We start from the raw sequence: 27,269 nt of genomic DNA on the forward strand, positions 1-27,269 counted from the left end.
ATGCGCTACTCTCTCTTTCTCTTTCATGCATATCATATGTCATGCATTTGTACATGTGATCCTGCAGCATTGAGCCAAATTGAGTCTGGCAGCTGTGCATTGTTTCTTAGAGCTCAGCTTTGTTCTTCCTTTTAATGACTATCTCAATTGTTTGTTGACTGCAATAGTCACGTCTGCCGTGAGTAAAAAAACACAGCCTCCAAACCGGCATTACAGAGCAGACTTTCCCTTTGAAATACACACACTGCCCCTGGCAGAAATCAATAGGAGGAGGATAAAATGCACTTCCATTTAATTAAGATAACCAGCACATTCTCGCTCATAATCTCTCTTTCCTTCTCCAGCTCTCGCTCCCACCGTCTTTCTTTCTGTGCCGCTACCCGTGTCATTCCCCCTCTGGGGGGTGGGGGTGGGGGGTGGGTGAGAAATGTTGTCGGTAGGAATCTGGATTTAATCGTTTCCCAGATCGACGACATGTTTTTCTTCCCCTGAAGCATGTTCTCGCTCCCCCACCCCCACAAACTCCTCTCTGAAACGCTGTCTAGGGAGCGTTCTGCAGCCGAAATGTGTTTGCTCCGGGGCAACTGGACTATTGGGGTCGACATCTTCAGCTGAACGGGTTACAATTCATTGCATGGGTCTGTGTGACAATGCAGCAGTGCCGGACTGGTTTCAGCTGCATTTTGTTGCAAATAAGTGCTACTTTGGCTTCTGAAGACTGAGGTTAGGACATCACAGACCAAAGAACCAGAATTATCGCCTCACGGTTGCATGCCTCCGCTAACAAGTCAAGGGTCAGTTTAAATCCATGTTTGTCCAAAATGTCATCACTTCACATAATTTTATCCTGTTAGACATTTGTGTGATATTGCCATAATTAGCATATGAATTATTGAGTTATGTGTTGTGAGGTCACAGTGACCTTGAACTTTGACCATCAAAATCTAATAATTTCGTCTTTGAGTCCAAGTGGACGTTTATGTCAAATTTGAGAAACTCCCTCCAGGTGTTCCAGAGGTATCGTGTTCAAAAGAATAAAAATAGACCTCCTTGTCACGGTCTGTTACTGTGCCAGAGGACATTGGACCATATTGTAAAAAGTGAGATTTTCATATCTTTTATATTATAAAGCAGGTTTAAGTGATATATAAATACTGTTAAACTATCAAAACGCTCAATATACAGAGAAATACACACAGCCCGTATTTAGAAATTGTGCGTTTGAAACAAGCCGTCAGGATTTCTGCTCATTTGTGATGTCACAAATATACAATATATAGATCATTGCAAGGTTTTAAACATAAACATTCTAAATGTGTCCCAGTTTATTTCCTGTTGCAGTGTATGTACACAGCATCAGCTGACAGGAAGTAAACATGGACCCAAGCTGTTGCCTAGCAAAGCAATTCCGTTGATATGCATTAAAACGGAGCGTTTCAAACAGCGAGTGAATAGAGGTATATTGAGGCAGTCAAAATGAGGAAAATAAAGTTATTTTTTGAACATTACAGCCTGTTAACATGTTCTAGTAGAAACACAAAATAAAGCACGATATGGGACCTTTAAGATCTTGTGCTCATCCTTTTAGTCTATTATTAGTTCTGCAATAGTGGTTTTGGTTTTCTTGGATTTGGTTTCTCTGTTATATTGTCTGCATTCTAGTGTTTCCTGTTTTATTTTGAAATTCATCTGTTGTGTCATGTCAAGTTTTACTTCCTATCATGGTCCTGGGTTTTTGTTATAGTTTGTTTCCTGTTTTATTTTGAAAGTCATTCACTTCTCGTGTCATGTCTAGTTTTACTTCCTTTCCTGTCTTTGTTTGTTTTCCCGCCTTTTTGTGTTTGTCTGCCCCGCCCTGATTTGTTCCACCTGTGTCCAATCAATCACCTTGCTCTCCTGGTGTATTTAGTCTCTGTGTTTCCCCTGTTTCTTTGCCAGTTAGCAAACAATTATCTACACATCCAGCAGACAGAGCAAAAAATGTGCATATGAAAGTTCTTTTTGTTTTTTTTAGCTCTGGTTTGGTCTCCACTAATGCCTGAGAAAAATGCCTGGCTCTTTAGCTGCTGGATGTTTGAATTCCTTCACCAGCTAGTCCCTTTCACTGGATCCTTTTAGTCATTGATAATGTAAAAATAATGATTAATGTAGCTTTAAAGATTTAGGAAGCATGTAGAAGATCTTACAGACATACACTCTGAATCTAGGTCCTAACATTTCACAAAAAGATAATGGTTTCAGGGTCCTGCTTAGAAAGGGAACTGGATCATTCCAAAATGTATATATAAATGGAAAATATTATATTCCTAAATCCTTCTTTTTCTATTTCTTCTCCTATTTCCTGAGAGATTCCTTGCTCCACTACTTAAAACTGATGGAATACCAACATCTTGCTCTACTTAACTTACCTGAATCATTCATTATCACGACAACATACGCCACGCCTCAGTTAAGGGTTACCTGCAGTCCAAGTTCACAGTTGATTCCCAGTGAGAGCATGAGATTAATTTACTAGATATAGAACATTAAAGTGACACTGTGCCTGCGGTCTCCATCTGCTCCCCTGGGTTCACTGGCAAAGGAATAGGCTATCCCCTGCTATTAGCCAACTCATCAGTAGTGTCATATACAGGATATAAAAGACAGGTGATCTCTCCGACTCTCTTGACTTTCATCAAACTCCGAGGACTAAAACAACAGCTGGACATAGTAGAAGAGTACTATCAGAAATAAAATACGAAGACAACCAAGGTCATGTTTTTTCTAAAACGCCCCAGATGTCAGGAGAACAAATACAAGTTTACCATAAATAACCATATTATTGAACATAGTATGAGTTACACATGCCTTAGTATAACCATGACAGCATCAGGAGGGTTCAACATGGCTGTCGATGCACTAAAAGAAAAAGCTCCAACAGTTCTAAATGCAATTAAGAGAATTTCCAAATACCAATTGAAATCATGGCTTAAAATATTTGTCAGTGTCATCCAGCCAGTATAGTGAAGTATGGGGTCCACTCAGTCATCATAGCTAAACCTGTTGGGGACAAACGTCCAACAGAATCGTTACATGCAGTCCCTTAACCACAAGGTTGGAGGTTCGATCCCCGGATCCTACAGTCTGCATGTCGAAGCGTCCTTGACCGAGACACTAAACCCCAAGTTGCTCCCCGCAGCCCACTGCTCCTAGAATACTTAGGATGGGTTAAATGCAGAGGTCAAATTTCATGTATGTACCTGTATGTACTATGACAAATAAAGGTTTATTCTTCTTCTTCTTCTTCTTCTAGAGCTGAGCCCAGAACAGAGTCCCCTCTGAGGCTAACTGCCGCTCTCAGACACACTGTGACCAGCCTCACAACAACACTGCTCTCCAACCAACCAACCAACCAACAAGAGGAAAACTAAATTATAACACAATGTAAAGAAAACTATTTAGAACATTGGAAAGAAGAAACTGAAAGCCAAAGTAGATCAGAATGTTATCTGGCCCTAAAAAGACATGATGAATTGTCAGAATACGTCTCGGAAGCAGAGACAGCTCCCTGTGCCGTAACGCCCGGTTGCCAGGTTGGCTATGGCCGAGTCTAAAAGCCCTCGATCTCCTGTAGACTCTGCTAAAGTCTGTAGTTCTACTACCTCAGTCTCCAGACCTTTCATAGACCGGGTTATGTCTCTAGTGACATTGCGAGTGTTGGCAAAGTTGTTTAATTTGTGCTCTGCCAAAATACTACCACTGCTGATTACAGCTAAAAGCAGGTTTGCTCTCTCTGTGGGTCGACCAAAAAAATTTGAGAGCAGTTTTAAAAACCTGGTCATTTAAAAGGCCAATGTTAAATTTGTCAATAGGCGCTATTCAAGCGTGCATTTGTAATAAAAACAGAGCAGGAGATGAGACAGTGATCAGTAAAAACCCACAGGCTGAATGTGACGTCTTTTAAAAAATTATCAAAAACAATAAAAACGGTACAGTCTGGCCAGAGATAAAACATTTCCTCTTGAGTGGCTCCAGGTGTACTGCCTGTGATTTTTGTTAAAAACCCTCCACACATCAGACAGCTCGTGTGTCTCAGTGAGTTGTCTGATTCTGTGGGATGAGGCTCAGGATGATTCCTGTCTAGGGTTGGATTTTCCTTGCAGTTAAAATCCCCCCCTAAAAACATAAAATCATCACTACTACAAGCTCCTAAAGTATCAGACAAAATGTTTAAAAATGCCATCCTATCCATTCATTGGTGGGCACGTATAGACATTTAAAAACTTTACATTTTAATAATGAGTTTTGACTTTTAATAAAACACCTGGGATAATTTCTTCCACTTCATAGGGTAAAAAGGTAGAAAAGAATTCTGGCAAATAAAGTCCCCACTCCTCCACTAGAGCTGGACTTGTGGCTTAAAATGAGCTCCCCATTAAAAGCCCTCCTCCAGTCACTCTCATTGTTTTCAGTACTGTGGGTTTCCTGTAAAAACATCACGTCTACTTTCATCAGCTCCATTAGTTTAAAAAGAGCAGCTCTCTTAAAAGAGCAGCCCTGGCTCCCTTCAGGTTTAAAGTGCTGATGTTAAAATCACACATGGATTAAAAAAGAGACAACAGTAAAAAAGAGAAGCACAAGATGTTTTTAACAATCATCTTCATCAGTGATGATTTGTGCTTTCACTCTCATTATCAGGTTTTTTTACAGTCAGTATATTTCTTGGTCTGTGAGCACATCATCACAAAACCTCCCAGACTTTCTGGTCAGAGGCCTGGCTGACCTAATAAATAATCTGAGATCTGAGAAGTGATCTCTGACTACTGGCAGCCTGGCCCCTTTGGTTCGTTCTAGAAAGTTTTGAATGTCAGCAGGAGAGTAGAGAGACTGAGAGTTCTCCTGAGTCAGAGAGAAGTCACTCTCTGACTCAGCTGATACTTGGTCTTTCTTGTTGTTTTTATACTGTTCTGCACAGAATCAGAATTGTTTCTTTTCTGAGAGACTTTTAAAAATGTCATCATCTGACATATCTTCATTGTTAATAAATTCATCACACACTGATGGGTTGTCATTCATACTTTCATCTATTTTAGTGTTTTCACTTCCTGTGTTTTCACACTCAGTTGGTTTACTTTGGTCATTTTTTTAAACGTTTAATTTTACTGTCTTAGTTCGTGAACATCGCTGTCCTGCCCCTCACCGCTGGAGCCTGCGGATCGAGGAAGTCGGGGCCGACGGGGACACCGGAGTCTCCGGGACCGGAGGACCCGGAGCCGCAGATGGATCCCCGCCGGCAGCAGCAGCAGCAGCAAGTGCAAGAGCGGATCAAGTGTACCCTCTGCTCCACATCCGAAACACTTCATCGTCTCCAATGAGGCAAACACCATATAACTAAAACCCCTTTTAAATCATGTGTGGTGTCTTTTAATATCATGTACACCTGCCTCCTGTGACACACGACATGTTTCAGTTTGGGTGATTTACAGACCAGAGAGACCATCTGTCCGTATCGAGACAGAGAGAGAGAGAGAGAAGAGTGTTGATGGTTCGAAGCAGAGTATTCCCAGGGCTCATCATCTCCTGATTATCAATGTCTCCTCAAGGTTATCCAGAGAACTCACCTCTGTGGTGCAATCAGACCTGATTAGCTGATTAACATACTACTTGCATAATGTCGCCACAATTCATTACCCAGTGAGTGAGTTCATCGTCGCTCCCCAGGAAACATTGATCCTTCCCTCCACACAATCATGCACACATTGTACACACAGCTTCACACACACCGTCCCAATGATCAGACTATGAACATTAGCTTCAGCTAGACACTGCTTCTGCAACTGCCAATGTTCCTCTATACTGGCCCTTGAGAAATAGATAAAGTAGATGATTTTTCACACATGGTGATGTCTGATAAACATTTAAGATATTGAAACAGAGAGAAAATTTAGATTCTAAATGATGAACAAAAAAAATTCAAAACCATTTTTATCATCAAGGCCTGAACAGAGCCAGAGAGGGTCCAGACACTGATGTTCTAATTATTCACAGCTGGCTTCATGTGGTTAGAATTATTGTTCCAAAAGAAACACATAATTATATTTAACCTCAATCATCTGCCTTAGCAACCATTGGCAATACAGTCACATTAGGATTCATGGTGTCAGTTCTGTGTCTGATGGTGCAGGTGCATGCTAGCACTTGATGCCTGAAACTTAAATCACTGCTGTTTAAAATGGGTCAAATGTTTTGTCCCAACTACCAACAGCAGGACCAAAGATGTCAATGTCTGTCCATCCACCTAAAGCTTGAACAAACCTCAAGACTAGCTGAAAGCTATAAAAACTAACTTCCACAGATTTCGTAGTCTTTGACAGTCATGAAGGAGCATAAACCTTAAAACGGAGTAAACACACTAGACAACACACTGGACCACTTGTCGGTAACCACTGGAGTTCTGGTGGTAAAGGACCTCGCGAATCTTGCGACAACGCCAATTGTCATGTGTTCCTGTACAATAACAAACACTGACGGCAACCAACAGCTTGCAGTCTTGACATTTGACAATGACATTTGTGACAATAAAAGCTAAAAAAGGAGGAAAAAATGTGCAGACTCTGGGTGAGATCCTGGATTGAGAGGCATAGGCAACATGGATTATAGTGTATATAGCCTACAGAGGGAACTGGAGGCGAGTGAACGAAACGAAGCTAACTTCAGGTGAAGTAAAGTGGTTTATTTACCGGTATGTCTCCCTCAGGTGACCCGAACATTAAAGCATGTAAACATGTTCTAGTAGAAACCCAAAATACAAGTATGAACCTGGAAATGAACATGATATGTCCCCTTTAATTACAACTTGGAGCCTTCAGAGGCACTATCAGTTAAATGATCACTGTGTATCTAACAAAAAAATAGAAAAAGAGGGAAGGGGAGAGCTAGACAGGGAAGGAGATGGGGAACACATTGAGAGAGTGGTTTGTCAGTGCTGTGCTCTCTCTGTTTTGTCTGGGTCTGTTGTTTTCGTTGCCACTGCTGTTTGTTGGCACATGATCTGTGCCAGCACGGGGCACGGCACAGTATGGAACTGCACGAACAGCTCGGCTGTGAGCGGCTCGCCAAAAGCAGCTTTGGTCTGAAACACATGACAAGGTGTTTTCTACATCCAGCCTATATTCAGATAGCATATTGATAATATATACTGAGTACAGTGAATCACGTACAGTATATATCCACATGTGTCTCTGAACATTGATTCATCCATGCAAACATCCACTAACGCCTATAAACATATGATATCCATCCATAAAGGATACATACACAATACAACTACACTATCTGTACACATGATAATCTCACGAGACAGCAGTATCCACACACGATAGTTAGTGGGGACAGAGAGTACAAAGCTTGTATTAAAGTGGACCCTTTTCCCAGACTGGGGACCTGTTTCTGTGACCAGATGGGAGACAAGTGCAGAGACTGAGGAGTGCATGGTGTCAAAGCAGCACGGGACGGCTGCAGAACCTGTCGTTTTTTATTTCGGCGTCCATGTTAACAGGTTAGAGCAGCCACACTGTCCACGTGAGACGCGCGGCTCGGCTGCGTCTCTTCTAGAGATTGGAGGTCTCGCCTATTTTTACCGCGTGCCGCGCGGTTCACAGCAACAGACAGTGAAAATTATCTATTGACTGTATATTGACATCATATCAGAAACGTTACTACAGTTTCAATGTCTGTATCTGTAGAATATGTCACAGACATGAAAAAAAGTAAAGATTTATTTCTAAATCAACACTTCCTGCTGTCATTTTAAAATAAAAGCCCTCAAGCATTTTTTTTCTGTGGACAGAATTCCTTAATTTGTTAACACGAGGCTTTTATTCTGAAATATTTGCAGGACAGTGTTGTAGAACATGCGGTGACTTGCAGGGCTCCATGAATTAATATAGTACGGGGTTTTAATTGTGGATTATTACTATTATTTACAAATTACCACACGTGTCTTAACCTTTCTCTGTCTAAAATAAATATAAATGACATTTATAATTAAATTAAATGACCATTATGAAAGGCTAACTCTATGTAGAAAGAAAGAGCTGGCAGTAGATGCAGCAGAAACGCTGTCGGTGTGGACACCAAACGCGTGAGACACACAGCGGTTCAGCGAGGCAGCCGACACACACTGCTGACTGCAAAAATGAAAAAAAATTTCAACTTATGTTATACTTAAGTTTAGCTGACTAGAAAAATGTAAAGTTACAAGTTAAAAATGGATGCAAAAATGCCATGAAATGCATGCAATCCAAAATAAATGTATACATATCAGTGATCAAGTGGCCTCCTCTCTCTCTCGTGTTGTGGTAGGTAGGTAGGTAAGGTCACTTGTTTTGGGCTTTTTTGAGGGGAGAGTTGCTGCTTTTGTTCTTGTTTCTATAGACCTGGTTGCTTGTTTCTCTCACGAGATCTGGCAACACTGACTGCAACAAGCCACTGGGGTATTAAGAAATATTGTATCATCCCTTGAAATTCAATTCAATATATTTTTATATAGCGTCAAATCATAACAGACGTTACTCGATACGCTTTTCATATAGAGCATATAGACCCAACAAGAGATCCCCCATGAGCGTGCATTGTTATGTGACAGTGGCAAGGGAAAACTCCCCTTTAACAGGTAGAAACCTCGGGCAGAACCAGGCTCTTGGTGGGCGGCCATCTGTCTCAACCGGTTGGGTTTTGAAAACTGTCACATCCTTGTCCTCATCCCTGGAGCGGCAGAGGACAGGCTCATATGCACCCAATGCTACTCACAGCATGGCGGAAAGTGAGATGACAGCACTTTTCAGACCTGGCAACCAGAGCTGTCTTTTTCTACGGCTCTGATCCTCCCACGGCTTGTTACCAATCAACAACCAGAGGAATACAAGATTGACAACGGGTTGGTCCAATGATGATGTCCAAATGTCATCTTCAGTCTCTACCGCTGTATGTGCGTGATGAACTGGCAGTAAAGTATCAGACAGCAGCTTATTAGGAAATAAATTATAACGTGTAATAACTTAATATGATGACATGACACCGTGGGTTGGTTTTCCTCCTGTCCTCCCCAATCTGTTGAGTCACCAGCCGCTACTGGTGTCAAGTATATACATATGTGAAAGTGACAATATATGTATGTGAATGGAGAATGTATTTGTGTATTCCTTTGCTGAGAAAGGGTCCTTAGGTCTCAATATGTTTGTGGTATGTTCATATATATATTTAAATCATTGCAGTACTGCTGATTTCTAACTAAACCAAGATGGTTTTAATTAAAGATCAAATGTACCTACTGGCTGACTAGCAGTCCTAGACATGAAATAATCAAGAGCCTTCTCCTGCCTCCCTGCCACCAGCGAGCAACCATGCAAATGGAGCCAGAATGGAGCCTCTTGTGTGCCTAACAGGAGGCGACAGTGAGCCTGATGCCTAATAATGTCTACCATCTGACTGAGGGATAAGGAGGAGAGACAGGTGGGAAGAGCAGAGGGATCTCCAGGAGCTTACACAAGCTCTGTTCTGTGAATGGGGGAAGCCGTTACAAGCAAACACCAACTGACATATTTCTGTATTGGAACACTTTGCACTGGAACCTACCAGGACCTTTAAATTACACATTTTTAAATACTGATTTAATTTGTGTTTATCAACCACAGTATGGCACCGCTGTTCATGAGTCTACACACACTAAGTGCATCATCACAGACTGATCTGGTGAGCAAGGCAGTGATGTAAATAATATAATCCATAACTATGTATCCTATTTTATAAACTGATCACATAATTTCTATGTAAAATCTAGATTTGCAAATTAACTTGTAATTATAAATGTAAAAAAATGTAGTAAATTACAAGTACCTCAAACAGTAACAGGACTGGAGTAAATGTACTTAATTACATTATTTTTACTGTATGTATTTTCATATTATTTTTTGCAGCAAGAGCAGAGATACACTGAAGGATATTAAGGCCAGTGTAGGTAAAAAAAATAATAATTAGGGAGCCGGGGGGAGGGGGTAATATTCTGAGAAAAAACTCAACATTTTTGATTTTTTTTTTAAAGTCTTCTAGTCTTTTTTTTAAAGAATTAAAGTCGTAAATTTTCTCCATCCATCCATCCACACATCCATTCACCCATCCACACATCCATCCACCCATACACACATCCATCCATCCATCATCCATCCACCCACCCATGAATCCATCCACCCACCCACCCAACCATCCACCCACCGATCCATCATCCATCCATCCATCCATCCACCCACCCATGAATCCATCCATCCATCCACCCACCCAACCATCCACCCACCGATCCATCATCCATCCATCCATCCATCCACCCACCCATGAATCCATCCATCCATCCACCGACCCAACCATCCACCCATCCATCCACCCACCCACCTATCCATCCATCCATCCAACAAACCCATGAATCCATCCATCCATCCATCCACCCACCCATGAATCCATCCATCCATCCATCGATCCACCCACCCATGAATCCATCCATCCATCCATCGATCCACCCACCCATGAATCCATCCATCCATCAATCCACCCACCAATGAATCCATCCACCCACCCATCCACCCACCCATCCATCCACCCATCCATCCATCCATCCATCCATCCATCCATCCATCCATCCATCCATCCACCCACACATCCATCCAACCATCCACCCATCTACCCATCCATTGGTTTTTATTGTTAGCTGTGCTGAAATAAAAGACACACACCTTTGTGTGGTCAAAAATAGAAGTTGTTTGTCTCTACTTTCATGTAACTTCTGCAATATTGGTATTTACTCATATTCATAAAAGAACACTGAAAGATCATGAAAGAAAAATGTGTGTATGTATCTTTCAGTGTCGCCTCGCTCAGAGTCCGTCCTTACCCTAATAACACGACTTTAGGAGCAACGAAATTCAGACGGTGGCTGGCGTTACCACAGTTTTGCACTCCACTATTTTTACGAGTTTTTTTTGTCTCGCAAATTTACGACTTTAATCTTGGAAATTCTGAGTTTTTTTTTACTTGTTTATTCCCTGCTCCCCTGGCTCCGTAATCTTTATCTATTTATTTTTATTTTACCTACAATGGCCCTAATGTCGTAAAGATAAGAATTGGGGTAAGCAGAAACAGATAAAAGTATATTTGTCAAGATGTCCTACAGGTTAAAGTGTAAAGTAATGTTTAGGCAGGAGTTTAACTCAAAAACAGGCCTCTGTGAGTGTGTGTGTTACAGTCATATGATTGTATGATGTGTCTATAGTGCCTGTGGTACTGCTATTATTACTATTATTGCCATACTGTACTCCATTTTTATAGCTGTGAAGTCATGACTGTCAAGTGTGAGTGTGTACAGCAGGGTCAGAAAAACACTGTGGCACGCATGCCCATATAAGGAGTGTTTGCACTCTGCAGCCAGTAGCACAGTCGAATGCAGACCTCCATACACACTACAGCAAAGGTGGGATGAAAGATGGACTAGGGAGGAGGGACAAAGAGGAGAAACTCTTCTCTTCCCAAGTTGCAATATGATTGGTTCCAAAAAAAATAAATACACACATTATTTTTCACACTGGAATGCATGTGTGCAGGCATGTGGTGGCTACAGTACTATGACTGACAGGACGGAGCTGAAAATAGAACACATTTATCCTTGTGTCTTCAGAACTGTTGCAAATACATAACAAGAACATAGAATGAGAGATGGCTTGTGTCACAAGTAGATCTATTATGTCTGTTTCTGTTCTGTTCTACTGACCCTCGATCTGTTTGTTCATGTGCATGTCTGCAGCTTTCTCTCCACCCATATCTTCACTTCAAATCATTCACTCCCTGTCGCCACATTTACACCCTGGCTTCTCTTACTGTACGTACAATAATTCATTAAACAATAAATAACTGGGGCTGTCAGTCGATTAAAAATAATTAATCACGATTAATCGCATGATTGTTCATAGTTAATCATGATTAATTGCAAATTAATCGCACATTTGTTATCTGTTCAAAATGTACCTTAAAGGGAGATTTGTCTTATTGACATGGGAGTGGACAGATATGCTGCTTTATGCAAATGTATGTATATATTCATTATTGGAAATCAATTAACACAGAACAATGACAAATATTGTCCAGAAACCCTCACAGGTACTGAATTTAGCATAAAAAAATAATGCTCAAATCATAATATGGCAAACTGCAACCCAACAGGCAACAACAGCTGTCAGCGTGTCAGTGTGCTGACTTGACTATGACTTGCCCCAAACTGCATGTGATTATCATAAAGTGGGCATGTCTGTAAAGGGGAGACTCGTGGGTACCCATAGAACCCATTTACATTCACATATCTGGAGGTCAGAGGTCAAGGGACCTCTTTGAAAATGGACATGACAGTTTTTCCACGCCAAGATTTAGTGTAAGTTTGGAGCTTTATTTAACCTCCTTCAGGACAAGCTACTATAACATGGTTGGCACCAATGGATTCATTAGGTTTTTCTAGTTTCATATGATACAAGTATCTTCACTTTAACACTTTGACAGCCCTATAAATAACACCTAATATATATACCAACTATCTAAAAATGACTTAAAAAAGAAACACAACAAACACAAAAAAAACAAAATAACAAATGAACGTTATCCCTTAGATTTCATTTGATATTATAATTTATTTATTATATTATACTATGTTCAGGTTCAAACTCAGTATGCTGTTGTGAGGAGACAAACTTCATCACTGAAAGTAATTGAATGGTTCAAACTAAATTTGTTCCAAATTTAAATTCGAAACAGGGTACCAGTTATTATGTGTAATTTCTTTGACTAAAAATACTACTAGTAATACTATGTCAAGGAATATTTTCAACATGTAGCCTGCGATATATCTAAAATTAGGTTTTTGATAAATACGTAGAATATTACACAAATATAATGTTTTATCCTGACTATACAGTCAGCTGAACTGGTTGTGTCTTTTAAAGGTCCCATATTATGCTCATTTTCAGGTTCATACTTGTATTTTGTGTTTCTACTAGAACATGTTTATATACTGTAATCTTCAAAAAAAACTGTATTTCCCTCATACTGTCTGCCTGAATATACCTGTATTCGCCCTCTGTCTGAAACGCTCTGTTTTAGTGCATTTCAACGGAATTGCGTTGCTAGGCAACAGTTTGGGTCCATGTTTACTTCCTCTCAGCTGATGCTATTCACATACTCTGCAACAGGAAATAAACTGGGACACATTTAGAATGTTTATGTTTAAAACTGTGTAATGATCTATATAATTGTATATTTGTGACATCACAAATGGATAGAAATCCTAACGGCTTGTTTCAAACGCACAATTTCTGAATACGGTCTGTGTGTATTTCTCTGTATATTGTATTTATATATATTTGATAGTTTAACAGTATTTATATAGCACTTAAACCTGTTTTATAATATAAAAGACATGAAAATCTCACTTTTTACAATATGGGACCTTTAAGTGAAGTCTTCTCAGGTTTTCGCCTGCAAGATTCAACTCAAGTTGAGTCAGATCCGATTTTTATTTTAACACTTCTGTTCAGCAAGTGAGATTTATTCACTATTTTGAAGTCACAGCAGCTGACCCCTGCTATACCTTCAAATCCATTTCAGGTTTGATTGCCAGCATTCTCACCAGCATTAATGAACCAAAACTAAATGCACCTAAGTTTGTTCACACCACAACAATCACTTTAGTTAAAGGACTACAGAGTTTAAGACCGTATACTTGTCAGTTCCTTTGCCAAACAGAAACCCTGTCCTGTCACTGCTTCCATCCGCCAGTAGTAAGAATGAATTATAAACGCTGTCACTTGAACGCAGCTTATGTAAACGATGTCAGTAGAAACCCCGGTTTACTGAGGAAGAGGATGCAGGCTTGTTCCTGTGAAAACTGATCCACACTGACTGTTCATGAATCTGTCTCACGCCGTCCCTGCGTTCTGACCAATTACAAAACACACACACGCACAGTCAGGAAACACAAAGCGGCACTCTTTTTTTTCCTTCTCCTTCAATTAAGGTTGGCTTAATTACTCGCTTAATCCAAGCGCCCTCTGTGAGAAACCATTACAGAGGAGACACTGAACACAGACAAGTAAACACATCAAGAGCGTCAAACACATCACACTGCACTGCTCTCTCAAACGCAACACTCACAGAGCAAGCGTCGCTTTTCATAGAGGCGGAAAAGGAAAGATTTCGAAAAAGCTGTACCTTTGCTTTTAGCTAGAAGAGCAGGAGGAGGAGGCGAAGACAAGAGCAGAGGATCCGCAGCCGAGAGAGCCCAGCCAGGGAGGAAGAAGAGGAGGAGACGTAAGACACCAACCGTATCAATGTATGTATGAATACATGTCATGAGGATAAATCGATGTACAACAGCAACTGTACATCACAAACCACTTGAAACATGCAACCGTATCAGGCATTAGGATCTCCTTACTGCTAAGGATCCATGCAAATAACATTAATTAGCTACTTTTGCTGTGTGACATATTTATAATGGTTCATTAACAAGTGAAATCCAGATATAAATGGTGAATAGCTCCTTTTAAATTAGCTAAATTTATTGTATTGAATTAACTGTATTTAGATGTAAAGGCCAGTGGTGATGGTTTTGTAGCTATTTTGTTGACACGTCGCTCTTTTCGCCACAGGAAGTCCTCCAAATTAAATGACAAAATATGTCATTGGTCCATGCCGTCCAGAATGGCACATAAAAGTGTTTTCTGATCTGATGCTACTGTTGACAGGATGATATTTCAAAAATAAATCTGTTTTGTGATCTTAAAACGCTATGCTTAAGGTTTGGTTAGGGTTAGGGAAAGATCGTGGTTTTGGTTCGAAATACATACTTAGGTTAGTATACTTAGGTAAGGAGACCTTTGTCGTCATGGTTACAATAATAACCTTTTGGTTGCAGTTAGGGCATGGCCGTGATCGTGGTTAAAAGAAACCAACATTGAATGTCGGTAGGAAATGGGAAACAAACAGCGACCTCCTGTGTCAAAGACTAACGTTTAGTTGACCAATCCATCCACCACAAATACTCCATTACAAGTAAAAGTCCTGTATTTAAAATAGAGTAACTTCTGTATTTTTCAACCTGGACCCTATGTTTCCATGACTTTGTGTCTAACAGACTGATGGGGACAATAATTACTGGGGCCCGAGCACAAAAGTGCAAGAGGCCCAACGGTCCCTGGCACTGAAAGATCGAGGAACCTATTGTTTCTGTAAAGATTATTATTTTTCTGCTGCGCAATCTCTTTTTTGAGGAGCTTGGGGATGCTCGAAAACTCACGAAAATTGGCACGCGTTTCAGAACTGGAGAAAATTGCAAAGTTCTGCAGTGATTGGGCTCGGGCGTGGCCCGCGGGCTCCATAACGCCCCCCCAAACGCGAGCCAGAGTTGCAAAAAGTTCCTTTAATGTTCATGATATTTGTTGGGATCATTGCTCTCATGTTCAAGAACATATCAATTTTTTTTTACCAGACAGGAAGTCAGCCATCTTGGATTTCGTGCGTTCATTTTCATTTTACAAACCCACGTTTGAGGACTTTAGGATGCACAAAAAGTTTGCACCCATGTTCAAATGTGATTCAGATTCAGTTCAGATTTGACGTTGCAATCGGGCTTGGTCGTAGCATATTGGCTCTATAGCGCCCCCTATTTACTTTTAGCCTTTTAACGTGTTTGTGACGCCCTTGGTATACTGGAAAACTCACGAAACTTGGTGCATCCATCAAAACCTGATACCTTTGCAAGAATATACAGCGATTGGGTTCATGTGTGTTTACCGGGCTCCATAGCGCTCCCTAATGCGTGGAAGGCCTTAGTTGGGACATAGTTGCTCCGGTATTCATGAAAGGTGGTACCCACATTGCTCTCATCAGTTCGGACATATTTAACTATGGCTTTCATTAGCTCCGCCGAACTGGAAGTCGTCCATTTTAAATATTTAGCATTTTGCATGCATTTTATGCAAACTTTTTCAAACTGCTCCTAGAGGGTTTATCGGATTTGTTTCAAATTTGGTTTGTATAGCCCTCCGGCTAATGTGACACTAAATTGAGAAGGAATAGTCGATACCTCGAACAATGATCATCATAGGTCATGTGACAATATGCCATTTTAGGCACTTTACAGGTATGGAACTTTTCGAAACTCCTCCTAGAGGATTCAACATATCGATCTCAAATTTGGTCAGCAGAACCTCAACATCTTCATTATGGTAAATTGCAACGCTTTTGTGTTTTTGTTAAACGGCGTTGCCGTGGTGAGGCGGGCAATTTACATGTTTCCCCATGACACGGGAATCTGTTGTAACTGGACTTTACATTGTCCAATCCGCCCCAAATTTCACAAGCTGGATAAGAGTCCAGGCCTGAAGACATCTACAGGCCCATATTGACTTATAGTCATAGCGCCACCTACTGACAATAGGAAGTCAACCTTATGTGACAACGTTTATCCGATTTACATGAAATTGACATGATGTGGTCTACACGATATACACCAACATGACATATAATTATTATGTGTTCTCTAGCACCACATAGTGGATACAGGAAGTGGTACAAAATTTGCAAAACGGAATTTCCAGCGCCACACACTCCACGCTAAATAAAATGACATCTAAATAACATCTAACTTGTGCATGTAGTGTCCGACAGTCACGGGAATGCACAGTCAACCAGCGTCTCGCCAGTACCCCCGACGCGCACAAGGGGCGAGGGCTTGTTCATCTCTGCTTGCAGCTTCAATTGAAGCTGGTCCAGTATTGAGGGAGAACTTTGTAACCGGCAACCACTAAATGAGCTGTGAGGGCAGTGAGCAGCGTCAATGTAACGATACATCCAATCAGATAATATATATAATATAATATACAATCAGAGCCTGTAATGGCAAAAAGCAGCACTGTTAGTGGACGTAGATGACGGTACAAGCTTGCCCCAGTAGGATTACATTGAGGCCTGTGAGCAGCTGCCGTCCGCAATACCGGACCAGTTTCAGAAATTATTGTCCCCATTAGTCCGTTAGACACAAAAACATGGGAAGATCGGGTCCAGGTTGAACAATACCAAAGTTACCCTTTAAGTAAAAGTACTGACAAATTATCAACATTTACTTATTGTATTAATTGTAATAGTATGCTTTTTGTAGTAAAATATTCCCTGTGACAGATATACAGTTAAGTATTTCAGTCCAGTGGTTCCAAACCTGGGGGTCAAGGCTCCCCCTAAAGGGTCACCAGATACATCTGAGGGGTCGTAGATGATTAATGGGAGGGGTGAGAAAAAAAAACTAATACACAAATCTATTTTCAGGTTTTGGACTTCTATGTGATATTAGATCTTTTTGTGAAATAGTGGATAATTTGAATTTGAACACATTTTTGGATTATTATCACCTATTCTCTATACTTTACACTGTGAATATTTGCAAATTCCATCCTCTGTTTTTAACACTGTACAGCTTGTTTCATTTTAAAACACATTTATTTCACATATTTTAACATATTTTTCATAGTACATTTCTATGTTATTCATGATTCTTGACTTTTACTTGTTTCTTATTTAGTTTTCTCTTACTATGTTTATGATTATGCACCAAGATACCAAGGCAAATTCATTGTGTGTACAAATCTACTTGGCAATAAACCTGGTTCTGATTCTCAGTGTTGATTTTAGAAGATAATTTTGATGTTTTTTTGTGTTTGAAGTACACTATTTCTTTCTGGACTGTGGTAGTAAGAAAAGCTAGGCTAGTTTCCTTTTAACAATACTGTAAGCAGATGCTTCTTATGAACTGCATTTAGTTACTACCCTTTTTTTTTTTTTTAAATTAAAATAAATTATCATGATGTCAGTTCATCAAAATGAATACTGTGCAAATACACAAAACTGCTCTGGAAAACAATGAGTAAATGTAGCTTCAGCAGAGGCTGGCCATAGTCACCTCACTAGCTAGCTTTAGCTAGAGGCCACTGTAGTTTGACTTACTTTTAGATCTATTTTGTCATTACTGCACATTTCACACGCCATTGCGTGGTGCGTTTTGGATTCGTAGGTCAGTACAGCAGAATAATAAAATCACACTGTATATCAAAATGTATATATAGAACCATGCACTTTCACATTTATTCCACACCAACACCAAAACATGCAGCACCGCACTACAAAACACACACAAAGCAAAAGACACGACAGAGAGAAGAGGGAAGGAGAGGCATACCTTGTTCTGCCATCATATGTGCAAAGCCTTGAGAGGATAAAAGAGAGAGGGAAGGGGGAAGAAGGACAGAGAACACTTGAGAAAAAGACCACACTTAGTTTCAATACTCTTTGGTATTGTGATGATACATGTTTTCCAGGAGGGAAAGCATGCCATCAGAACAACACACCGACAGGTCACACAAAGCTTCCTGTGGCTTTCTTCGTGAGAAATACCAGCATGTTAGCAGCAGAAGTGATAGTCTGTATAGAGTTCAGCTCACATTCACTGAGCTGCTGAATGGACTTAAACCTGCAATACTGATTTTTCTGGCCACTTGGGGGCAGCAAAAACAAGCTGTGAACACATTTACATACAACTTATTAAATTGATATATTGAACTTGCTTATTTACACATCAAGCAGCTACACAGCAACATTTGAAGTGGTGTTTCTGTCCACCTGATGAATGTCACTCCACTATTCTCTCTTTTAGCTCTACCACCTCCTATACTACCAAACAGAAATGCCATATTTTCATCATGTTTTCTACTGTTTGAGGTTTGACTGGAGCTTTCCCTCCGCTTTTACAATGGTTTAAAGGGCACTGACTGGAAAATACTGTAAGCTCTGTTGATCTCCATGAACCAACTCCTGATATTCCACCCATTTTGGATGTTATCAGCCAATCGAATGGGCGTTATCCGTGGTTCTCCGGGCCAAATTGTGAATTCAAACAAAAAAAATTCAGGTTTAGGCAACAAAACCACTAAAGATCGTGATTTGGGTTCAAATAAGTAGATCATTTACGTGACAAAAGTACGGTCAGATAAATCAACGTTGACTTTTGGTTTCACGCGGGAGACGAATAGCGGTCTGCCGGGTAAAAGGCCCGCTCATCATCCCTGACCGCCACCTAGGTGGGCTTTGTCGCTTGTTATACTAGGTCACCTGACTTCCTCCTTGGCTCCTAATTACTACGGCCAGTAGAGGATGGTATCGTTTTCTTGTATTCATATCGGTGAACCTACTAGTAGGTGTAGCAGGCCCCTTCTAACCCATATATCTGTAACCGCTGATAACAGCCAATCAACTAACAGCTGATATCATTCAAAGCGGGCGAACCTTCTCATAACAGTAGTAGATGGAAATGTGCATTACTTTGCATTTTCTTTAGCAAATTTTATGAAAATTCATTTAAAATGTTGACTACATTTGGATGACTAGTTATCTGCCAACTCAACATGCATCAACTCTAATGGGCTTGACACACATTAAGTGATTTCCAATGAAACCAGTGTGAACAGGTGAATTCTATTTCTTTTGAAATTTGTAAAATTGCGTAAAGACAATGGCAAATACTTCCTAGTACAATCTGTTGTTTTAAATAACTTACAGTTGCTTTACTTATAGGTGCCATATTTTAAATCCATGTCCTTCTTTCCAGGTTAATGTCATTACCCAGTCTGGAAATCAAACTGTGATTTAAGTAATCTATTACAGTGAGCAAAAATCTGTCTTCACTTTTGTGTCAAAGATACGTTATGGCAACATACTATTGCAATTGTGAGCAGAGAATAAAGCAGGAAATCTGCAGCTATACAAATATTTTTTTCCATTGAAACTCACCTGGCATATTGTTGTTGACCTCTGGAATACAAGGAGACAGAGAAAAAAAGCAAACAAAGCCAGCATTAGAAAAACACTCGTATCACTTGCATGTTGACTGTCATGCAAAATATTACACACTTCATAGTCCATACAGAGGGCTGGCAGTGGGCACAGCCATGTGTATGTCATTTACAATGCAGAAGAAGTTTTAACAATGAGGTGTTAAAGCAGCAACATTTGCTTTTGGAACCATCATTCAGTCCCATTAGATGAAATATCCAGCATGAAGAAAAAGAGGCATCTCTTCCCTCCACGTATAAACACACTGATGACACAGACTTTCAGTGTTTCCGTTACCTTTCAGTGCAGACACATCAACTCATTTCATCAGTATCCTCAGGTGCTGTTGCTAAGTTATAGACATGCAAAAAGGCAACACAAAACCCCAAATAAGGTCATCCTTTAAGGGGACTTGTGAGCTTTATGACAAATCCAAGCACTGGATGAACAAACCTACAGATTTAAAGCTCCAGTCCAAAGCGTTTCGATTAAACACCATACTGAAGATTTTCAAATTACAGTTATTACAGAATTTTTAAAAACAATAACTGTAATTAAATAATAAACATATCTGTCCTGTGGGGTTTTATTTTATAAAAAATATTGTCAAAGTTGACTCATCTTCCAGGAACCATGAATATTGCTGACAAATTCTGGCTGTCAAGAGTGGAATATGAGAACATTATCTCAGATCAGTGAGTTTCCCTCGAAAGGCTCCATCAACTTAGTGCAGCAAAAAGCAGACAATGTTCATCATCACAACCACTGCTCTTCTGCCTTATTTAGTTGAGGCTATTCGCAGAAATGAAGTAGCTGGAAAATGAAGGAAAGGGTAATTGAATTGAGATGCAGTGAAGAGTGTTCTTAGCGGGGGACTAATTGGGCATGTTAGGGTGATAATGTGAATGCAAGCAGACAGAAGTCAATCAGATATGCATTAGATATTAATTCAGTTGAAACTGAGGACTTGTTTCAGCTGGTCAAATGGTCATCTGGGAGAGGAAGGCTGGATATGTATGTGTGTGTGTGTACACATGTAGGGATAATCTTACTAAAGCCTCAATTCCTTTGTGTCCTTTACCAGTTGATTTATTTGAGATGTCCATAGAATAAAACACACTCACACGCTCAAATAGCAACGGAAGAGGAACACTCTTCCCACTCTCAGAGGGAGATGAGATTACATACACACACACACACACACACACACACACACACGTGTGGCTTGTCTTGCTATCTTTGTGAGGACCAGTTTTAAACAATCGTAGTGAGGACATTTCTGCATTGTGGGGGCACTTTGGCCTTACTACTTCAAAGAACTGTCAGAGGTTCAGACTTTGTTAAAAAGGGGACATATAGTCCCCATAGAAGCCATTTCATTGTAGTGAGACCATTTTTTGAAACTTGACCTCACTGTATAAAATGACCTGTGGTGACCTCTAGGATAATCACTGCTTCATGAAACTTTAAAGCCATAAACTAGAGACCTAGAGCATTCAGAGGACAGATGGCTTTCCTAGCTAGATGGACAATAAGGGGGTTTCTGAGCAGTTTACACAACACAAGTGCTCGCCATCCAATCACCGAAAAATGCAATTCTTGCAGAAATCTCCAGATGTCAAAAATTTTTGAAACTAAATCACAGCATGGCTTTTTCTATGGTGTTCCTCAAGGTCTTGGTGTCTGAATGTGGTAATTTGGAGGGATTATTGATAATTTTTTATCAATTCTCCAGTGGTAAAAAAAAATGATAAAATTCACAAACACACAGTGCTGAGCTGCATCTTAAATTAATCTTCAGGTTCCCAGCTTTCAGATGATGTACACCACTTCTACGTGACATCTACTGTTGACCTGCTATCTCCCCCTAAAGACCCCCTATACCCCCCCTAAAAAAAAGACAAAAATGGGTCTACAGTATGAAAAAGAGTGGGGAGTGGAAAATGTTAAATTAATCTTTCAGTTCTCTCCCCCACTCCAGTTTGACTTTCTGACTAATCCATGATTCAGAGCTCAATCTCCCTCTGTCCCTCTCTGTCCTGATGATCAGCTGGATTCACTCGCCTCCCATCCTGCTCTAGCATTATATTGTTCTCTATCTTGACCTACTTCCTTTGACAATTTACCTCCCCTGTATTGTGCCTGTGTTTCTGTCATCAGGCTTTGTGTGTGTGTACAGAGAGAGAGAGATGGAGGTATGCAAACATATACATATTCAATAAAGTACCAGTCAAAAACTCATACTGTAGGTCCAACTCCCAGTGGCAGGCTATAGCCAGCATTTAATTCAATACAATGACTGTATCAGGGAGCTCTGAAATACGTTTTCTCTGTTACGAATGTAACAAATCTATATCCTCCAGCTCTCCTCAGAAAAATTCTCCCCAAAAATAAAGTCCAAACAGATCACCATTCTTAGGAGTGACTCACTGGCACTTTGAAAAACCTATTTATTCAACAGTGGACACATAATCTAGGTAAGAGTATGACTCTCTGTTTTAATTCAATACCCCAAAGGTGACGCAAGGATAGCGAAGGGATTAGAGCTCAAAGTGGATTACTTAAAGGGATGATTCATCATGTGTTGGATAAAAGTGGGAGAGCACAGTGATTAATGAGGTATTTCAAATTCTGCTTTATTTCATCAGCGCTGGCTTAACTGATGTTTCCTGCACATTATTAACGCGGAAGGTAAATCAGCGCATGGGAGGTATGTATGTACGCACACGCACTATTCCCACAGGATAAAGGATTGAGTCATTGCTGCGCTGAGGGCTTGATCATTACTGTTTTCATCATCGATACTGTAACGGCCATAATCTCCTCACATGCTTCACGTTGATGTGACCATACGGGTGGCTGGAGAAACAGCCAGGGAGGGCTGCTGAAGCCATCTGCTCATGTTGGGGTGTCAACGGCATGCAGCTGGTAGACCGTCGGCTGGGTGATTGTTAGAGAGGGAACCACAGATTGAAAGTGGTTGTGTTATCTAGTTTCTGTGCGACAGACGGAGGTGATGCGAAAACGAAACAGAGCTAAAGGAAAAAGACCAATATGTTTTCCTCTATCAGTCCATCTCTTGCAGTTGGAGAAGTGAGTGATTGGTTTCATGTATTTTAGATTCATATTCTACAATGTTTATATGTACATGTAGCAATCGAAATATTTCTATCTTCTGAATGACAAAAATTAGAAAGTACTTGTTTTAACCCAAACCATGATCTTTTCTTACTTTTGTTGCCTAAACCTAACCACGTAGTTTTGCTGCGTAAGTAAAGCTAAAAACTAAGAAAACCTGCGTTTAAAGTTAATTTTGAAAAGCCACTGTATGCATGTAACGAGCGGAAACTGTACGCTTCTCGTGAACACAGAGTCATAGATTGAAGCGTAGGGCCACTGACCAAGCTGTTGGGAGTGAGAATGTGTCACTGTCCCATCCGATCAGCTGAGCAGTCAATAAAAAGAATTGTGTTCAGTGTGCAGGATACACCATTGGTTCCAAGCCCTGACCTCCTCAAAGAGCTTTCTCTCTCTTCTCACATTACGTGGCGGTGGCACAGAATGTGTTCAAATTACATGCCGCAACCATGGAAACAATTCAACGTTATGTTGAGGCATCTTCTTATGTAGCCCACGTAAGTTAAAATAACCAGCCCGTTCTCGTTCTCAGGGCGCCAAATGCCAAATGTCACGACCGTTGCCGTGTGTGCAAAAGGCACCCTTTAGCACCAGTATGAGATGCACCGGGCTTGCCAATAGCTACAATGTAAGCCCATCTGCGGCAACAGTAAACGCTCACGGTCGGGACAGACTGGGCAAGTCAGCGGCTGCCTCACTGAATTGCTGCATATCTCACGCGTGTAGTGTCCACAACCGGCAGCATTTCTGCTGCTGCTGCCAGCCCTTTCTTTCTACATAGAGTTTGCCTGTCATAATAGACCATTTTTCATTTAATTATAAATGTCACTTATATTTATTTTAGACAGAGAAAGGTTAAGAAACATGTGGTAATTTGTAACTAATAGCAATAATCCACAATTAAAACCCCGTACTATATTCATTCATGGAGCCCTACAAGTAACTGCATTTCCTACAACACTGTCCTGTAAATATTTCAGAATAAAAGCCTGGTGTTGACAAATAAAGGAATTCTGTCCACAGAAAAAAACACTTGAGGGCTTTTATTTTGAAACACAAGCAGAAAGTGTTGATTTAAAAATAAATCTTTACTTTTTTCATGTCTGCCACATATTCTACAGATACAGACATCGAAACTGTAGTAATGTTGCTGGTATGATGTCAATTTACAGTCAAAAGATCACCTGACTTAAAAAAAGTATATGTTATTGAGTATAAACTCATATATGTTATTGAGTATAAATTCATACACTACCAGTGTTATAGAGTAGTTTTACATGCAATCTGAAAGTTATGTTTGCATAATAAGCGATATAAAGTTACGTAGAATTATTGTCCCTCGGAAGTATGAATTTCAATCTACTCTGCATGTCCTTCATCATTTGAAGAGAACTTAGTCACAGAAGCCACGGTCGACTCGAGGAGCACAAACAGCATAAGACGGAGGTTTCTTCACATGTTTATTTGTAAGTTGTTGATTAATGTAGACTATTTTATGCATTCATGCAGCTCAGTTGTAAAAAGTGGCAGAAACATTGCCAGTAGAAACTTTCTTAAAAGGCTTAACAGATGCTAAAACACTGCACAACGGTTTGTAATACAGACAGGATTTTACAACTATGGAAAATCATCACGGTGGCAATCAACCACTAGAATTCATGTGATTGGCCAATGCAGCGTTTTGCCTGATGATGACTTGTTCTCAGAGCCATCTGTGTTTATGGACTGGCTCCATTCCAAAGAATGATGCCCGGGCCACACAGGGAACGTCAGCAGCGCGTAGCGGCTGCAGAACCTGTAATTTTTCTTATTTCGGCGTCCGTGTTAACAGGTTAGAGCAGCCACACTGCCCGCGTGAGCAGAGCGGCTCGGCTCTCTTCTAGAGATTCGAGCTCTCGGCTATTTTTACCGCACTGCTCACAGCAACAGACAGTGAAAATGATCTTTTGACAGTATATTGACATCATATCAGCAATTAATCTAATTTAATCTCTGTGTCTGTAGAATATATCACAGACATGAAAAAAGTAAAGATTTCTTTTTAAATCAACACTTCCTTCTTTCATTTCAAAATAAAAGCCTTCGAGCGTTTTTTTCTGTGGACAGAATTCCATCATTTGTTTGATGATTTTATTCAAGTTATCAGATGACATTCCAAACACTGTAGCTATCAAGCAATCTCACATGCCCTGTAATATTGTGTGAGATGTGAAACACAAAAACACTTAATGGTCTGATAAACATGATCTGATATTTCAAACCTTCAATATTTCTAATGATTTTGATTTGTTTTACAGTGATGATGAGCAACGGGTCAATCAGACTAACCCCTGGAAGTGTAAGGAGTGCGGTGTGGCCCTCTGCTTCACTGCTGACAGGAACTACTTTGAGGCATCGCACAGCTATCTTTTTGTAGATAAATGGATGGAAAAACGCCAGGACTTCTCCGTAAAAAATGTTTGTCGGTTAGAATGATTCTTTTTTCCCAGGATTCCCAGGACTTGGGAGAACATTTTTCAAAAGCCCAAAACCTTGTTCCTTATTGTTCTCTGTGTAGTTTGAATACATTTCTATGAGATTCAATTTCCGTTTTGTTTTTTCTCTTGTCTTTATGGTAATTTCAATTATTTTTACATTAATGTGACATCACTGCAGTTTACATAATCTGATAGCCCAGTTTGTCCTGAAAAACAAGGCAAAAGTGAGCATGGCTCACATACCTCCGCTCACTGCTTGACCACTAATAAAGTAGGGCCAAAGGTTTTGCCCTTTTGGAACTAATGGAATTAATGGGCATTAACTAATTAACTAATGGGCACCCTGAACTTCTGATCCCCAAAAGGCACAACTACACCACACTGTCAACCATCATACCAAATTTGAAGTTCCTAAGTTAAATAGTTTCCGAGTTCTGCTCCGGAAACTAAAGTGCGACACGCGAACGGACGGAAGGACGGAAGGACGGACACGACTACATTGTCGCGGACGTATAAAAAGATGTGTTTGTCATGATTGTACATTACAGTGTTGAGATTCTACAATAATTATTACAAAAATATACCAAAAATAGCAAAAAAACAGGGCTTATATCCCAGAGGGTTAATGGTCAAAATCATCACTGAAACTCGTGCCAAAATCATGTTTCTATATGAAAAAAAGTAATGAACAGTCAAATCTTCATATTTACTAGCCAAATCTGATTCGGGTACAGCCCCTTTATTTGTCAGACATTTGATGCTCAGCATCTCAGGAGCCATCTGGACATATTGTCTCCCTGATGTATTCAAAAAGTAGACAATCCACCAATTGACCTCAGCCAGCCTCATTAAGCAGGTTATTTATCCCTTAACAATCAGCAATCCAAATTCTCTCAGGGCTGCCTCAGTTCCCTGCTTCCACTCACCTATCACCGCCTCGCAGGAGGCAGCCAAGCAGACAGAAAGAGAGAGGGAGAGCTAGACATAAATCAACACTGGGAACAGTTCCCAACATGGAGGCTGTAAATCAAGGTTGGGAAAAAGGCGGCCCATCAACCTATAAGGGTCACGAGTGCCTTTGCATCAATGCCTCACTGAGTCACGCATCACAGCGCTGTGGGGTTGGAGTGGTGGGATGTGCTTGTGGTGTGTTTTGGGGAGAGAACTGTGAGAGGATGGGGGAGTCGGGAGAGGGAGGATATGTAGCTATACCTATAGCTGGAATACCAAGAATGACTGAGAACACCATAATCAAACTCAACTAAATGATAGACATATAAAAAAATCATATGTAACACTGTGCTAAAGTGGTTGTAAATAGAACCGTCATGGTACTGTAGAGGCCTATGTTTTCATGACATCATTTATTTGCTGTTGATATTCTGCTCGGGACATTAATGCTCCACAGAGAATGATTCATCATTTTGGTAAGCCTATGATCAAAATTTCCCTTAGACCCATGTTGGTCTTCTTAAGCATGTTAAAGTGCATTTTATTTTGCAGTCAGAATTTTTATCAAGTGTAATATTACAGTGTAGGCTTATTAAGTGTCAGGGAAAACCAGCAGTGGCGCTACATGGCACATTCTGGTTCCCAAGAAGATGACTGCCACTTCACTGATGACCCTCTGCCACGCCCATCTCCAAGACAGCAGCCACACAAGCCAACATTGGTAAAACTGGCAGAGTGGCCTCCACCTCCTCCATC

At 40.4% G+C, this 27,269-nt stretch overlaps 1 protein-coding gene and 1 long non-coding RNA gene across 11 annotated transcripts in view; one reads left to right on the forward strand and one right to left on the reverse strand.

Annotated features, from left to right (window-relative positions):
- Positions 1 to 27,269, reverse strand: part of nrxn3a (neurexin 3a) — a 188,885-nt gene that overhangs the window by 141,653 nt on the left and 19,963 nt on the right. For 7 of the 10 annotated variants that reach the window (XR_012597206.1, XR_012597205.1, XM_074659990.1 and 4 more), the window contains exons 3-5: positions 19,906 to 19,926; positions 18,299 to 18,325; positions 14,221 to 14,289 (exon numbers count right to left, since the gene is read on the reverse strand). Coding sequence is in view for 8 of the 10 variants with exons in the window: in XM_074659990.1 (XP_074516091.1) it covers positions 14,221 to 14,289; positions 18,299 to 18,325; positions 19,906 to 19,926 (117 nt within the window). In the remaining 2 variants the exon portion in view is untranslated. The remainder of the gene's footprint in view (positions 1 to 14,220; positions 14,290 to 18,298; positions 18,326 to 19,905; positions 19,927 to 27,269) is intronic. The other 3 variants (XM_074659992.1, XM_074659993.1, XM_074659995.1) reach the window with 1 other exon arrangement.
- LOC141783063 (uncharacterized) lies at positions 14,265 to 25,705 on the forward strand. Its single transcript, XR_012597207.1, has 3 exons — positions 14,265 to 14,398; positions 22,596 to 22,657; positions 25,383 to 25,705. It is a non-coding gene; the product is annotated as an uncharacterized LOC141783063 (long non-coding RNA).

The sequence above is a fragment of the Sebastes fasciatus genome, chromosome 15 (genome assembly GCF_043250625.1).
Source record: "Sebastes fasciatus isolate fSebFas1 chromosome 15, fSebFas1.pri, whole genome shotgun sequence".
In the NCBI taxonomy this organism is placed as follows: domain Eukaryota; kingdom Metazoa; phylum Chordata; class Actinopteri; order Perciformes; family Sebastidae; genus Sebastes; species Sebastes fasciatus.